This window comes from Oncorhynchus nerka, linkage group LG10 (genome assembly GCF_034236695.1).
Source record: "Oncorhynchus nerka isolate Pitt River linkage group LG10, Oner_Uvic_2.0, whole genome shotgun sequence".
Lineage (NCBI taxonomy): Eukaryota > Metazoa > Chordata > Actinopteri > Salmoniformes > Salmonidae > Oncorhynchus > Oncorhynchus nerka.
Genome location: NC_088405.1, coordinates 70,994,649 through 71,011,702, shown reverse-complemented (window position 1 = coordinate 71,011,702; position 17,054 = coordinate 70,994,649). Strand labels below are relative to the sequence as shown.

Here is a 17,054-nt window from a genome sequence, read left to right as displayed (position 1 = left end):
TGACATCCATTGCTCTCTGTCCTTGAGGTTATTTGAATTTGAATCATTGTGAGCGAGCGGCTTTGCCCTCTACATGATAGTTTGTGTTGATTTTGCTCAATAGAAGGACCAAAGCCAGATGTTCTGTTTCGCATTTTAGTCATTGATGTTTTATGTTGTGACTGATTGGTTATTTTGTGTGTACCAGCGTGAGGAAGAGTTGAGAAAGGAGGGGGAGAGGAAGAAGGTTGCGGAGGAGAGGCAACGCTTCGAGGAGGAGAGGATGGAGCTGGAAAGGAAAGAGCAGGAGGATAGAGAGAAGAGGTACCGCGAGAGGGAGAGGCAGATCGAGGAACACAGGTGGGCCGCAGTGACTTATGGGTAGTGTGTTGTATCACGGAAACTCTGGTGCTTGGTCCATGTGGTAACTCTGTGTGTGTGGAGCAGAAAGAAGATACAGGAGGAAGAGGAGGCCAAAGAGAGGACACGGAACCAACCCCTCGTAGTAAGTGTGTGTGTGTGTGTGTGTGTGTGTGTGTGTGTGTGTGTGTGTGTGTGTGTGTGTGTGTGTGTGTGTGTGTGTGTGTGTGTGTGTGCACCAGAGCATTATGTGTATTCTCTGTTCCATGCCAAAGAGGGTCTTGCCACCACTGAAAGAGGCAGTCTGCTTTTAGAGAACATTTCTGATCTCATTTCAAGACTAGTCATAATGCATCATTGATATTGTCTGGGAAAAAATATTAAGAAACAAGAGTTCTATTTCATTATCCTGTTTTCAAAAATCCAACTTTAATTCAATAGTAGCATCAACATGAATCATTTCAGCCCTGGCACGACATGACACAAGAAGATTTATTCTCCAAATATTGGACCATAGAATGTTTTCACTTCTCTCCTTCCTGTTACCATTCCACAAGAGCCATCGTTATTTTAAGACTCTCACTTCCTTCGAAAACAATACTTCTGCTTTCAGATCACTTTGAAAATGCCAGCTTGAACTTCTGTGATTTTGTAATGGCTGCCATCCTGTGAGAATGGAATGACTTTGTAGGCTGTTTCCTTGTACCCATCTCTCTCTCTCTCTCTCTCTCTGCAGACAGCAGAACCTAGCTATGAGGACCTGGAGAAGGAGAAGGAGTCTGAAGTGGAGGTGGGTTTCAGACTATCAGTCCCAATGGGGGGATTCATTGCATACAGAAAATCAACTCTGTATATCCTATTCTGTGCCTCTCTAGTGTTAGTAGGCTGAGACTGAGAGAGTAAAGTAGAGTGTAGCCCAGACTCCTGACCTGTATATATGTGTCATTGTGACAGTAGCACTCCTGGGCTTTGGATCTGTGTTAGTGGGACCAGGCTACACTAGGATATTCGTCTCTGGCTCTCTGTGTGTAAGGTCAATTCTGTCTGAGTGTGTGTGCTCCTACGTGCATTTGTGGTGTGAGTGTATTACCTATGTGCGATGAGTATCTTGTGTGTGTGGGGGGGGTGCTCTATGTGTCTAACGTTGTACTGTATGTATGTTTGTTGACAGGAGGCGAAAGCCCTCATTGCCCAGCGGGCGGACAACCCCAGGGAGTTCTTTAAGCAGAAGGAGAAGGCTGTGGCTACTGGTTTGGACATCTCCCCTGTCTCTAGCCACAGGACCGGTAAGACCAGGAAGACGGAGGAGATGGAAGGAGGGAGGGAGGAAGAGAGGGAGGGCTTGGGTCACCTGACCACCATTTGTCCTGTCATTCACCTCACAGGCCTCAGTCCCTGTACTCTACTGTATGTCACCAGTGTGTCTGTCATCACTGTGTATGAGTGGACAGAGCCTGTTGGACCTAGACACCTGGGTATACCACAGAGATCTGGAAGGCAGGAGAGCAGTTGGAGTAGAATTCAGACTAAGATGAGAAGTAATCCAGTTGAAGACAGAGGAAGATGAAGATGGACTGCTGTAGCAGTTATCCCTTGCAGGCTACATAGATATGGAAAACAAGTGGTACCAAGGAGCCAGTTGGAGTGGATGGAGATTGGAACAAGTGCCTGACTCAGTGAGGGTCTCTGAACAAGACAACACACTGTCTCTCCTCTCCACCTGCAAACCCAAAGAATCTCCCTGAAACAATATCTGTTTTTGTCTAGAAGCAACAGGATATTTTCACTATTGGAGAAAGTCTCTGTGTTCATTCCATCTTAACATACTGAACTGAATCCATGTTCCTTCCTCCATCGTTAATGAGCTTGGTGCCGTGCTTCTACTACTGCCTGCTTTGTCCACAGTGGCATTACCACACTAACAACTCTCCCTCTTCTTTATATGTCTCTTTGATTTGATTCATGGTTGTGCATTTGTCTTGTCGTCCGTCTCTCCATTCATCCATCCATCCGTTCGTTTTATTCGTCCGGTGTCTCCCTCTGTTCTTTGGATCCTCTCTTGAGCGTCTCTTCTTCTATTCTGTCCTCACTATTGGGTTTCTATGGGACCATACCCATCCTCCCACAACCCTTCACTTCTCACCGGGGATCCTCCTGGGCCTTGCCTCGTTTTATCTTGACTTTCTCCTTCCTGTCTTCCTTCTACTCTCCCCTGTCTCTCTTTTCTCTGTGTCCCTCTATCACTCTCTCCCTCTCTCGTCTTTCCCTGTCCTCCCCGCGTCTGTATGTATGTGTGTGGGTCACCACCCTGGGCCCTGTCTCTTACCAGGCCGTTTGGACAGCCCGTTACCAGGCCGTTTGGACAGCCCGTTTTTGAAGCAGCAGCACAGTCCCAGCGAGCCCAGTCCGCCCCCCCTCCGCACCCCACCTCACGCGAGGCTGCAGCCCACTGCACCCGGTAGGTACTGGACAGGAGGAGGAGCAGGGAGGCCCCCCCCCCCCCCACTCACCCTCACATTACCACAGTAGAGGACACGCCCCCTGTCACCCCAAATCATCCCCTGAAGCTGCTGTAACAAACTCAGCCCCCTCTCCTGCACCATACCACCTACCCCCCACTAGCTCAGAGCACAACTGTGGCTACCTACTGTTAGCTAACCTGGGCTTGACGTGCTCTATTTTATTGTGAGTCCTTGCAGAGCCTGAATTAGATATCTCCGTGGTAAAGTAGACCAGATTGGTACTGTCTGTAGGAGATGGGTGGCTGTGCAGTGTGCTAAAAGCACTTCCGGTGTGATGACAGATCCTGTTCTCCACTAAAGGCTGTGTCTCAGTCAATCAGCACTCTCCTGGTTTGGCCTCTCTCTCTACACCCACTCTGATGCAGTTTGCTTTTAGTTGTCTTGCTGATGATGGCAGCTTATATCAAAGAGCAGAGTTGATCATGACCCTTAGTTCTGCCTACTACTTAGTGCCTCTTATATCTCCTTTTACAAATGAATCTGTGTACTAACTACCCTAACTTACTAACACACTATCTTGTCAACCGCCTTCAGTCTTCCACACGCCAATGATGTTTACTCCATGATCCCTCTCGGTCACCATATTTATCTGACTGATCTTTTATCCAGGGTTGTGGGGATGAGGGTAGGATGGTTAGGGGAAAAGTCCTAGTGAACGGGTCAGGTTTCCCCTGGAGGAGAGAAGGAGAAATGGAGGAGAATAATAGAAACCTGCATAGGTTCCATGCTCCATTATTTGTTTTGCCAATCTTACTGCGTATCCACCTTTACCCCATCTACCCATCATCCCTGCCCCGTTTCTCCGTCCGCACACACACCTTGCGTACCTCCTGACGAATGACCTGTGAGTGTGTGTTCCGTCGTTATCGAGCTGCCCGTGGTCTCAGGAACTGTGTTGCGTACCCTGTGGGCCCTGTGTGTCCATGCAGTACATGGATGTTACCCCTGACCTATGTAGAGTATTGTACCAAAAATTGTACTGTAATTGTTTCCTAATGTTGTGTCTGTGTAAGGGTGGCCAACCAGTTCTAACCAGTTCCAGCTAGTTCTAACCAGATCCTACTAGATCAAACCAGGTCCTAGTAGTTCCATCCATCAGCTAAGTCATGAAATTAGTTTAAATGAAAATGGATTCCTATACCACCATCATGACCTTTTCACCTCGGTGTATTGACCCCTTAAATTGAAACTGTTTATAAATGGTTCAGCGTTGATGAGGACGAGGCAATATTCTATCCTCCTCTATTCTCTTTCGTATTTAAAGAGCTGAAAGGAAATGGCAAGTCCACCCAAGCAAGATGCTGCTGTCAATATATATAATGAGCAGTCACATAGGGTCATTCATCTCTATGTCCTGTTGTTTCCAGTCACAGTGATGTTGGTCATTATTGTTGGTTTGCTTGTTCATGCCTTGGCATGTTCTGTTATTGTGTTTGTAGTTCCTGGTCCTAATTGAATTGAATTGAAGGGAATTGTGTTTGGTGTATCAGCCTGTATAATGTGTTTGCCGGGGTTTATTCGTTGAGTGGATATTCTTTGTTTCTCATCCAGATGCGCCCTCGTTCTTTGCAAAGTACATACAGACAGCAGAGAATCATCAGCTTTTAATGGACTTTACACACACCCAAAATGTATACTGGGGCAGTTTATATGTTTATATGTCTTGACCGATTAAATCAGTCAATCAAAAAAAAGGAATCCTGCACTGAGTATTGCTGCTCCCAAAAGTGAATTCACTGTTTAAAGACAAACAGCATCACCGTGAAGATCTTTATCAGAGGGTAGTATTGCTTGAGGTGCTGAAGATTCCCCTAACCACAAATCTCAGATCAGATTACTTTACCATTCCTAACCATAATCATTGGATATCTGATCCTGTATCAGTGGTTAGGGGCAACTTCTAGCTACAGTACTTATTGAAGTCCATGTACTGTATTGTAGTGGAGAGCTGATATAGCCCATATGGAGTACTGTTGCTGCAGCTCATGCATGGGATTGACACTACTGCTGCTACTGCTCTACTGTGTTACTTCTACACTATATATACAAAAGTATGTGGACACTCCTTCGAATTAGTGGATTCAGCTATTTCAGCCACACCCATTGCTGACAGGTGTATAAAATCGAGCACACAGCCATGCAAACTCCAAAGACAAACATTGGCAGTAGAATGTCCTTCCTGAAGAACTCAGTGACTTTCAACGTTGCACTGTCATAGGATGCCACCTTTCCAACAAGTCAGTTTGTCAAATTCCTGCCCTTCTAGAGCTGCCCCGGTCAACTGTAAGTGCAGTCATTGTGAAGTGGAAACGTCTAGGAGCAAGTGGTAGACCACACAAGCTCACAGAACAGGACCACCGATTGCTGAAGCGCACATTGCATAAAAATCACCTGTCTTCGGTTACAACACTCACTACCGAGTACCAAACTGCCTCTGGAAGCAACGTCAGCACAAAAACTGATCGTCGGGCGCTTCATGAAAGGGGTTTCCATGGCCGTGCAGCCACACACAAGACTAAGATCACCATGCGCAGTCCCAACAGTCTGCTGGAGCAGTGGAAACGTGTTCTCTGGAGTAATGAATCACACTTCAACATCTGGCAGTCCAACTTTGTGGCCCTTTCCTGTTTCAGCATGACAATGCCCCCGTGCACAAAGTGAGGTCCATACAGAAATGGTTTGTTGAGATCGTTGTGGTAGAACTTGACTGGCCTCCACAGAGCCCTGACCTCAACCCCATCAAACACCTTTGGGATGAATTGGAACTTCGACTGCGAGCCAGGCCTAATCGCCCAACATCAGTGCCCGACCTCACTAATGCTCTTGTGGCTTAATGGAAGCAAGTCCCCACAGACATTTTCCAATATCTAGTGGAAAGCCTTCCCAGAAGAGTGGAGGCTGTTATAGCAGGAAAGGGGGGACCAACTCCATATTAATGCCCATGATTTTGGAATGAGATGTTCGACGAACACGTGTCCACATACTTTTGGCCAGTGTATTTGCTGAAATGCCTGATGGAAAGGACCCACGCTTCACCATCACCAGTGATGTTACGTCACATGATCTCATCCCCAGATACATTTGAGCTTTAGCAGAAATGCTCTGCCACAGTTGCTGTTGCACCATTCAAGTCAAGCCTGAAAACAAATAACCACGCCATTGTGATTGAAATTGAATGCAGTGTTCAGGCTAGCCTGACTGCTCATTGTGACCAATGGTGTTATTTTAATTGTGTTCATGTGATTTTGTGGTGGCATTTTGTCTGTGTTTGGGAACATTTTGAATGTGTTGGTGATTTGATTGTTGGGTGGTACAGTATTTTCATTCTGTTAGTGATTTAATTGTTTGGTGGCATTTTGATTGGGATTGATATGATTGTGCGATGTTGATGTTTGGTGGTGATGGTTTGAAGTTGTTATGGTGTACACTTTCTGATATTCCTCCAGATGGCGATGATGAAGGGAGCTTAGATCACAGTGTGGGAACGTCCTCAACGCCAATCCCCAAAATAGTCACCACACCCATCCAGGAGGCGGAGGATGACAGCCGGAACGAGTGGGGTAAGATTAGGCAGAGTTGGGTTATACTGGGGTAAGGCTACTATAGGCTACTTTGTACATGGCTAATGTTAGCATTGAAAGTCATTGAGAGCACTTACTCTGTTGGATATCATTCATCCCAGACAAACAAAGACAGCGGGCACACACATTCACACGTTCCTTTACAGCTATTACACCATGTAAAGGAACAACATCCTAATTAAAAACATTTCACAAACTGGATTCATGTCAACTCCGTTAGACACCATAAAAGGCATTTCATTTTTACAATTATTGTCCAACAAGTATTTAAAGGCCTTAATTCTAACATTAGATTATTCAAATATGTAATACAAATCTCCAAACTTCTTTTGTTTTGTTTATAGCACTATAAAATGCTCCAGGGCAAATTTCATTAGCATTTTTGGCATGTTTTTTTTTCTAGATTTAGAACTTTTAAAAAACATTTATAAAGCACACAGCAAATACACAGCAAATACACAGCAAATACACAGCAAATACACAGCAAATACACACAAAAATGAAGCATATGTTGCAGAACAGTGATTACATTTTGTTTTTATATTAACCAAACCATTTTGACTCCATCAATGACAGAGTTGACCACAGATACTGAAAACAGATATATTTTTGCCTATAAAAATAAAAGTTCAATACAAACATTTGTAAAATATGGAAAATTATTGATGTGAAAATCCCCAATAAAAACAAAACTTCTATCCGATCTTTAAGCACTCTGATGAAGCTGACAAAAATCGGAACTAGTGGATGTTTTACGGAGTTGACAAAAATATAACATTTTGTTCTTCATTCAGGTGGTACAGTGCTTTGCAAATGTATTCATCCCCCTTTGCCGTTTTTCCTAATTTGTTGCATTACAACCTGTAATTTAAATGTATTTTTATTTGGATTTCATGTAATGGGCATACACAAAATAGTCAAAATTGATGAAGTGAAATGAAAAAAAAAATAACTTAAAAAAAATAAAAATAAATTTAAAAACGGAAAATTGGTGCATGCATATGTATTCATCCCCTTTGCTATGAAGCCCCTAAATAAGATCCGGTGCAACCAATTACCTTCAGAAGTCACATCATTCGTTAAATAAAGTCCAGCTGTGTGCAATCTAAGTGTCACATGATCTGTCACATTATCTCACCTGTTCTGAAAGGCCCCAGAGTCTGCAACACCACTAAGCAAGGGGAACCACCAAGCAAGCGGCACCATGAAGACCAAGGAGCTCTCCAAACAGGTCAGGGACAAAGTTGTGGAGAAGTACAGATCAGGGTTGGGTTACAAAAAAATATCAGAAACTTTGAACATCCCACGGAGCACCATTTGAATCCATTATTAAAACATGGAAAGAATATGGCACCACAACAAACCTGCCAAGAGAGGACTGCCCACCAAAACTCACAGACCAGGCAGGAGGGCATTAATCTGAGAGGCAACAAAGAGGCTAAAGATAACCCTGAAGGAGCTGCAAAGCTCCACAGTGGAGATTGGCGTACAGTTGAAGTCGGAAGTTTACATACACCTTAGCCAAATACATTTAAACTCAGTTTTTCACAATTCCTGACATTTAAACCTAAGTGTATGTAAACTTCCAACTTCAACTGTATCTGTCCACAGGACCACTTTAAGCCGTACACTCCACAGCGCTGGGCTTTATGGAAGAGTGGCCAGAAAAAAGCCATTGCTTAAAGAAAAAAATAAGCAAACATGTTTGGTGTTTGCCAAGATCCAAGTGAGAGACTCCCCAAACATATGGAAAAAGGTACACTCGTCATATGAGACTAAAATTGAGCTTTTTGGCCATCAAGGAAAATGCTATGTCTAGCGCAAACCCAACACCTTTCATCATCCCGAGGACACCATCCCCACAGTGAAGCATGGTTGTGGCAGCATCATGCTATGGGGATGTTTTTCATCGGCAGGGACTGGGAAAGTGGTCAGAATTGAAGGAATGATGGATGGCGCTAAATATAGGGAAATTCTTGAAGGAAACCTGTTGCAGTCTTCTAGAGATTTGGGACTGGGACGGAGGTTCACCTTCCAGCAGGACAGTGACCCTAAGCATACTGCTAAAGCAACACCCGAGTGGTTTAAGGGGTAAACATTTAAATGTCTTGGAATGGCCTAGTCAAAGCGCAGACCTCAATCCAATTGAGAATCTGTGATATGACTTAAAGATTGCTGTTCACCAGCGGAACCCATCTAACTTGAATGAGCTGGAGCAGTTTTGCCTTGAAGAATGGGAAACAATCCCAGTGGCTAGATGTGCCAAGCTTATAGAGACATACCCTCAGAGACTTGCAGCTGTAATTGCTGCAAAAGGTTGCTCTACAAAGTATTGACTTTGGAGGGGTGAATAGTTATGCACGCTCAAGTGTTCTGTTTTTTGTCTTATTTCTTGTTTGTTTCACAATAAAAAATATGTAATAACATTTTTTTATTTTTTATATCTTCATGTTGTATAAATCAAATGATACAAACCCCTCCCCCAAAAAATAGATTTTAAATCCAGGTTGTAAGGCAACAAAATAGGAAAAATGCCAAGGGGGTGAATACTTTCGCAAGTCACTGTATACACAGTAGCAATTTAGTTTTTCCTCAGTTGCTTTAGGACTCTAAAATGAAATTGAGTTTATTTTATTTTTACAGGGACAGTGCACATTAATTAATGTTTCAGTAATAGTGCCAGTTTTAGCCAGCTGGCTAATTTTCAACCACAGTCCCTGGGCAGGTTATTAAAAACAATTACAATATAGACAATCATTGAGCAGTGAGCACACGCAGAGCAACATAGGACAAGCAAGACATAGCATACAGACAGAGCAACATAGAACAAAAAGCAGCAAGATAAAATTCATAAAAGCAACAGTGTTTCCACACCTCACAAGCTACAGACAACAGACAACATGGAAAGTGGTAATACACAGCTAGGGATTATGATCACAAATCTGATTGACCTTTAGCCATGTATTCATACATTTTGTGAAAGTGTGATAGGTGGTGCAGTTATGTGTGTCTGAAGGCAGTGTATTCCAGACATGGGAAGCTCTCACAGAGAAAGCGGATTTACTAAAGGTGCTTATCCTTAATGGATCTGCTGCCATATGTTTGGGTTTTCTGTTTAACAAAAATACTGTGGAGGGGGAGGAGCCAGGCCATTTAGGATCTTGAATACAAGACATGCGTCGGTGTATTGCACAAGATTTTCCCAACTCGGGAGCTCATGCTTTCTGAGGATGTAACAGTGATGATGGCTATTGGACTTCATATCAAGCACTTTGAGAGCCTGTTTGTAGACAGACTGAATGGGTTTTAATGTTGTACAGCAAGCTTGGTCCCAACTAGTCAAGCTGTATGTTAAGTGGGGGAGTATCATAGATTTGAAATACAGTTTTGCTTCCTCTGTAGTCAAACAATTTTGTATAAATCGTATAAATCGTAAATTAGCTAGGTTGAATTTGCTTCTCCCCTGACACATAGACTTCTGGTTCAGTAGCATCTGTTGCCCTCTTTGTGAAGAACATGCAAACAGTTTTTTTCACATTGAGATGCAAACACGAGTCACTGAGCCACTTTGTAACCTAGACCATTATAGTAGTGAGTTCTTGTGCAGCTTGTTGTTTGCTCTTTGCATGCACATATATCACTGTATCATTTGCATACATTTGAACTTCAGACACAGTACACATCATAGCTAAGAGTGGGCGACAGCTCATTGCTCACTCTGACACGCTGAGTTCTGCCTTCAAGGTATGATTTCATCCATCTCAAGGCATCGGGGGAAAAGTTGAACTTGGACAATTTTGTGATGAGAATCTCATGGTTAACAGTATCAAAAGCCTTCCTTAGGTCCAGAAACACAGCCCCAACAGCGCCCCCTTTGTCCATCTTGGACTTCACATTTTCCAGAAGAAAGCAGTTGGCCGTTTCTGTGGAGTGTTTCGCTCTGAAGCCAAACTGCATGGAGTGTAATGTGAAGGGGCTGTTGTTGAGGTGGGCAATCAGTTGTTCTGCTACACACTTTTCAACAACCTTTGACACCACAGGTAGTATACTAATGGGCCTGTAGTTACTCACGTCAGCAGGGTCGCCGATATAAAGATGGCCGTTATTATGGCCGACTTCCATACCCTTGGAAACACCCCGAGACCAATAGATGTGTTGGTGACCTTAGTAATGGGGCCAATGAGTGACTCTTTGTAGTTTTTAAGAAAGGTAGAGTCCAGCCCAAACACATCTTTGGCTTTAGAGTTCTTTAGTGAGCTAATCACCTTGTTCACCTTTGACTCAGAAACCTCCCTTATGATGAAGACAGGTTGAGCATCATTCACTAGCACCGAGCCCAAGAAACCAGTGGAGGGGTTCTGTGTCAGTACCCTGACAGAGTCAATAAAGTAGGAATTGAAGGCTATTGCTATTTCGACTGCATCCTGTGTTAGATTGTTATTCAACATGATTTCTTATTCACCATTAAATGTAACATTTGGGGGTTGGGTGCCCCCAAAGCTCATTGGTCCCCTGTCGTGTGTGGGCTGCGGCGGTGTGTGCTACGCCAGTGACACGCATGCACACACACACACCCTGGGACTGTGTGTATTTTCCCAGGCCTAACTTGCCTTCACAGATGGCTGGGCTTCCCCTGCTCATGTCTCTAGTCTCCAGTGGCACTCTGGTACTGTGGACAGTGTTAAAGTACACCACCTGAACACCAATGAGTGTAACAGGAACACAACACAAGGGTATCACTGCGTAGGAGTCCATGTGGTCTCTGAAGTTAAAGCTGTAATTCATGTTGTGGACCTAAGAGATCTTGGACTGTAGGTATACTGTAAGAGCATCAATAAACAGTGTGGTCTTTCTATTGCTGCAACGATGTGTAAGTGGAGTTTATTATCTGTGAACTGTGTGACTAGAATGACAGCATACTGATGATCTTCTGACTGTTTCGCTTTGTGTCCTATCAGGGCTTATTGATAACAAGTTTTGACTGTTATCAATAACAGTCCCCCTCCCTCCCTCTCTCTCTACCTTCCTTCCCTCCAGGTGAGCCCAAGCAACAGCCAGGCCCGGTCCAGGACACCACCCCCACCAAGCCCATTCAGAGTGTGGCACCCCAGACACGCACAGACTCCAAACCCCCATCCTCAACCCCGGATGACTATGACCCCTTCTCAGGCTTCAGGCCTCTGCCTGCCCCCACCACCGCAGACCCCCTGGTGGAGCTATGGGACAGCAGCCCTGCCACCGGCATCGCCCCCTCTCAGGCCCCAGGCCCTGGAGGGCAAGCCCAGCCCCTGCTGAGCTTTGACGAGATGGGGGATGTACCATTCTGCCCGGGGGGTCCCGAGGGGGTCGAGGAAGAGCCCTCCAGCCTAGTGGATGTGGCCGGGACCCACGATATGACCCTGAGCTACCAGCAAGCACTGCAGCACGCTTCAGATGATACTCAGCTGATGACCAACGGGGAGACCCTGCTCAAAGAAGGGACTCAGGTCAGGAGAGGAGCAGTAGTCATGTTATCTCATATTACAGTATATTGAGCAAAATTACTTGGCAGTACTTTACATGCATGGAGTTGCCCTTATACTTATGCCATTAAGTTGACGTTTTGCCAATACAGCAATACAGCATGTAATTTCTCAGCTGCACAACAACAACGGTATGTTGTCTGCACTATCTGTATTGTATAATTCCTTATAAAAAAATAAGTATTATATTATGTGCCACAAGATGGCAGTAAATGCATACCACCGCTGGCTTGCTTCTGAAGCTAAGCAGGGTTGGTCCTGGTCAGTTCCTGGATGGGGGACCAGATGCTGCTGGAAGTGGTGTTGGAGGGCCAGTAGGAGGCACTCTTTCCTCTGGTCTAAAAAAATATCCCAATGCCCCGGGCAGTGATTGGGGACACTGCCCTGTGTAGGGTGCCGTCTTTCGGATGGGACGTTACACGGGTTTCCTTACTCTCTGAGGTCATTAAAGATCCCATGGCACTTATCGTAAGAGTAGGGGTGTTAACCCCGGTGTCCTGGCTAAATTCCCAATCTGGCCCTCAAACCATCATGGTCACCTAATAATCCCCAGTTTACAATTGTCTCATTAATCCCCCTCCTCTCCCCTGTAACTATTCCCCAGAACGTTGCTGCAAATGAGAATGTGTTCTCAGTCAACTTACCTGGTAAAATAACGGATAAATAAAATATTCTACATCAGCACTAGTGGGTGCCACTGGTTACCTGGGAGAGAGAGGATGGAAGTTTGTTCTGTGTTCCTGATCTGGAACAAAGATGAACAACCCATAAACAGATATTATAGTACTGAATGATCTGTGGTACAAATTGCCCCCAGATAACCTTGACTGTACTGTACATGTAGTACTTGTTTGGACAGAGTGGCTCGGTGATATACAGTGCCTTCAGAAAGTATTCACACCCCTTGACTTTTTCCAAATGTTGATGTCTTTAAAGACTGAATTTAAAATGGATAAAATTTTGATTTTTGTGATCTACACACAACACCCCATAATGTCAAAGTGGAATTTTGTTTTTTGAAAAGTTTACAAATTAATTAAAAATTGAAAAAAATGTCTTCAGTCAATAAATATTAAACCCTTTTTTTATGGCAAGCATAAATAAGTTCAGGAGTATAAATGTGCTTAACAAGTCACATACAAAGTTGCATGGAATCACTCTGTGTGCAATAATAGTGTTTAATATGATTTTTAAATGAGTACGCCATATTTGTACCCTACACATACAAATAAAAACAAAAATGTCACATGCGCCGAATAAAATACAGTGAAATGCTTACTTACAAGCCCTTAACCAACAATGCAGTTCAAGAAATAGAGTTCATAAAATATTTACTAAATAAAGTCAAATAAATCAAAAAGTAACACAATACATTTACATAACAATAACGAGGCTATGTACAGTGGGTACCGGAACACAGTCAATGTGCAGGGGTGAGTTATCTGTAAGGTCCCTCAGTCGAGCAGTGAATTTTAAGCAGATATTCAACCACAAAGACCAGGGAGGTTTTCAATGGTTCGCAAAGAGAAAGAGCACACATTGAATATCCCTTTGAGCATGGTGCAGTTAGTAATGGCGGGTGTATCAATACATCCAGTCACTGCAAAGATACAGGCGCCCTTCCCAACGCAGTTGCCAGAGAGGAAGGAAACTGCTCAGGGATTTCACCATGAGGCTAATGGGGATTTTAAAACAGTTTAATGGCTGTGATTAGAGATAACTGGGGATGGATCAACAACATTGTAGTCACACCACAATACTAACATAAATAACAGGGTGAAAACAAGGAAGCCTGTACATAATACAAAATATTCCAGAACATGCATGTGGTTTGCAATGAGACACAAAAGTAATACTGCAAAAATGTGGCAAAGATAAAAAACACAATTACTGGATAAAGGTGTTATGTTTGGGGCAAATCCAACACAACACATCGCTGAGTACGCCTCTTCATATTTTCAAGCATGGTGATGGCTGCATTATGTTATGGGTATGCTCGTCATTGGCAAGGACTAGGGAGTTTTTTAGGATAAAAATAAACCGAATAGAGCTAAGCACAGGCAAAATACTAGAGGAAAACCTGTTTCAGTCTGCTTTCCAACAGATACTGGTAGACAAATTCAGCTTTCAGCAGGATAATTTCCTAAAACACAAGGCCAAATATACAGTCTGCTAAGCAACTGTAGTTGCTTACCAAGACAACATTGTATGTTCCCTTGTGGCTTAGTTACACCTTTGACTTAAATTGGCTTGAAAATCTATGGAAAGACTTGAAAATGGCTGTTTAGCAGTGATCAATAACCAACTTGAGATTCTACTTTGAAATTAGATTATTGTGTAGATTGTTGACTAAAAATTACAATTAAATAATTGTAATCCCATTTTGTAACACAACAAAATGTAAAAAAAGTAAAAAGGTGTGATAACTTTCTGAAGGCACTGCAGCAGTAGCATAGTGTGTCTATATGTCTGCATGCATAGAAACAATACTGTTATCAACTAATGTTTCTGCCTGCCTTCCTGCCTGTCTGTGCAGGCGAACAAGGGTTACTTCAGCCAATCGCAGGAGGAGGAGAAATGCTCTGCTAAAATGACCCCAACGTCAGTGTTTTATAACAAGCCACCAGGTGAGAGAAGGAGAGCGAGAGAGAGAGAAAGCGAGAGAGAGAGAGAGAGAGAGCGCGTCATGTCACGATTAAACATCAAATAACCTTTTTGCCTGAAAGCTGTGAGGATTATTCTGTTGGAAATACATCAATATAATGAAAAAGTAGTAACACTGTAAAATAAGGTACCATTTGTAAAGTGTTTGAATAGTTTATAATTACATAATTGAGTGTTATTTAATCATTTCTAAATGCATTATAAACCATTAATAAACACATATCGCTTTGGTCTAAATAGAGCAATTAACTGGTCAGTGCCAATATTTACCTTCTGTTATTATCCATTTACAAATGCACGTATAATATGCACCCTTGTGTATAATCATGCAGCCTCATTTTCAATGGTTGGACAGTTAAGCAAAAGTTATTTTCTCCCTCTTGGGTGTGATGCATTAGTGCTCTGTCCCAGGAACAGAAAAGGTTGGTTTTCAGACCAATGGTCAACATCGCACTATTTTGACCAATGCTTTATAACCCATTAATTAATGGTTTATAGTGCATTTACAAGTAATTTAATAACCATTAACGACATCATTATAAACCCTTTACAAATGGTACCTTAACAATCACCAGCTTGGCTAATCATGTTGTTGTTACTATTTTATTCAAGAACTGCTGTCACACTTAATTTTGAAGACAGTCTGACTTATGATGCTGATTGTTATAGTATGTGGTTGTTTCTGCCCATTTATTTGACATATTGTAAGACACCCTGGGTAAAAAGATTCAAGTTTGTGTGTGTGTTTGTTTTTGTTTTTTCAAACATTGACCAAGTGGATTTGTGGATGTTTATCTATGCCCTCCCCTGTGCGTGTGTACAGAGATCGACATCACATGCTGGGACACAGACCCTGTAATGGAAGACAGCGACTAGACCATGGCGAAGTAGTCCGGCCCGGCGGTGGGAAGCAGAAACAACGCATCATCAACAACCAAACAGACTTTTTTAAAAGTAGTAATAACAACAAGTCTTGCATAAAAAAAAAAGTAAAATGTTCTAGTAGGGGGAAAAAAACTGATGTTAGCCACAGAAAAGGGTTTTGAGTTATTGTTAAAGATGCTAATGGTTTAATAATGAGCTCTTGGTTTTGTGTTTTTTTTTTTTTTGCTATATGCGGAGTAAATAGTGGGGAGTGGGGAATACTTTTTTCAGAATGTATGTGTCTTCTACAGCAAACTAAACACCCTGTATCAGACAGGTAGCCTATTAGAATGTATAGCAACCCTCCCCCTAAAATGTGGTGCCTGGTGGGAAGAAGGGAGAGTGGGATCAGAGAGGAGTGGTGCCTGATGGGAAGGAGGGAGAGTGGGATCAGAGAGGAGTGGTGCCTAGTGTAATCCTGTAGTCTTTGATGTTTCAGTTTGTCCATGGGGCAATGGGGGGGGGCAGATGAAGGCGTGGCGGACATCAGACTACAGGCTGGGATAGCAGTACCGTTGTACTACCCCATAGTAAGTCCCTGATACACACAAGGGAGGTATAACAAAATACTTGTTTGGTGCTGTACCAAGTCACTTTGAAACGGAATATCTATTGTAGTTTGTTATCGTTGTGTTGGTTGGCATCTCTCCCAGCAGAAAATCTGACACGGGGAAAATAAGTATGATTTTTCTACCTATTAGAAGTGTTCTATAAATTGACATTCAGGATATTTGAATCATGGCAATAGCGGTAGTCTCTTGTTTTGTCTTCAGTGTTAACTAGGCAATGACTGTATCTAGAGCACTCAGATGGGAATGAGGACGTTCGTCACACATTGTGGCACTATGAACGGAACAGTGTGTCTTGTGCTAAGGTGGTTCTAGAGCTGCTACAGTAGTCTCTGCTTTGTAACACTACACCTTCTTTGCAGTAGATGACACAAATGCACCCTTTTGCTTTCCATGTGTATTTATTTTCCTTGTCCTTCTTTTCAAATGATGTCGTTCACATGCACGTCCCTAGATGGCCTCAGCACCGGTTTGTGTACTATTGTAATTCTACTGTTGGACTACCTCTGTGTTATTTCTTCACAGATCTCATTCTCTCACCCAGTTATCTCGGTTCTGATTTCCCTGTTAACAGTCTAAATGAGAACCATTCCGGTGGATTCGTTTTGCCAGGAGCCCTTCTAAATGCTTTTGATCATCAAGCCTAGTTTTAAACGGTATTATTGCTCTAATGTTTAGAAACAGGTTCTAGCTTCTTTATGTAACCCTCTCCACATGGCTTATAGACCAGTCTTCCTTTATTTGATCTACAGGAGGTTTCTTATCATTACTGTTCAAGGTTATAGTTTCATTCCTGAGATGCCACTCCTTAGATCTGATTCTATATCAATCCAGGCATTCTTACCCATAGATATAGAACAGTTCTATAGCAGGTATATGTTGTTATAGCTATGTGCTCTTACCACAGAATTCTGAGTGGGAACCAACAAGCAA

The 17,054-nt window shown here is 43.0% G+C and overlaps 1 protein-coding gene across 3 annotated transcripts in view; it reads left to right on the top strand.

The window, feature by feature from the left end:
• Positions 1-16,011, top strand: part of LOC115135942 (drebrin-like) — a 119,935-nt gene extending 103,924 nt beyond the window's left edge. For 2 of the 3 annotated variants that reach the window (XM_065023714.1, XM_065023713.1), the window contains exons 7-15: positions 188-339; positions 427-484; positions 1,076-1,129; positions 1,511-1,625; positions 2,669-2,797; positions 6,308-6,421; positions 11,480-11,928; positions 14,501-14,591; positions 15,452-16,011. In XM_065023714.1, the coding sequence (XP_064879786.1) occupies positions 188-339; positions 427-484; positions 1,076-1,129; positions 1,511-1,625; positions 2,669-2,797; positions 6,308-6,421; positions 11,480-11,928; positions 14,501-14,591; positions 15,452-15,504 (1,215 nt within the window). In that variant the 3' untranslated portion in view covers positions 15,505-16,011. The remainder of the gene's footprint in view (positions 1-187; positions 340-426; positions 485-1,075; positions 1,130-1,510; positions 1,626-2,668; positions 2,798-6,307; positions 6,422-11,479; positions 11,929-14,500; positions 14,592-15,451) is intronic. The other variant, XM_065023715.1, reaches the window with a different exon arrangement.
• Positions 16,012-17,054: the final 1,043 nt, after the last annotated feature.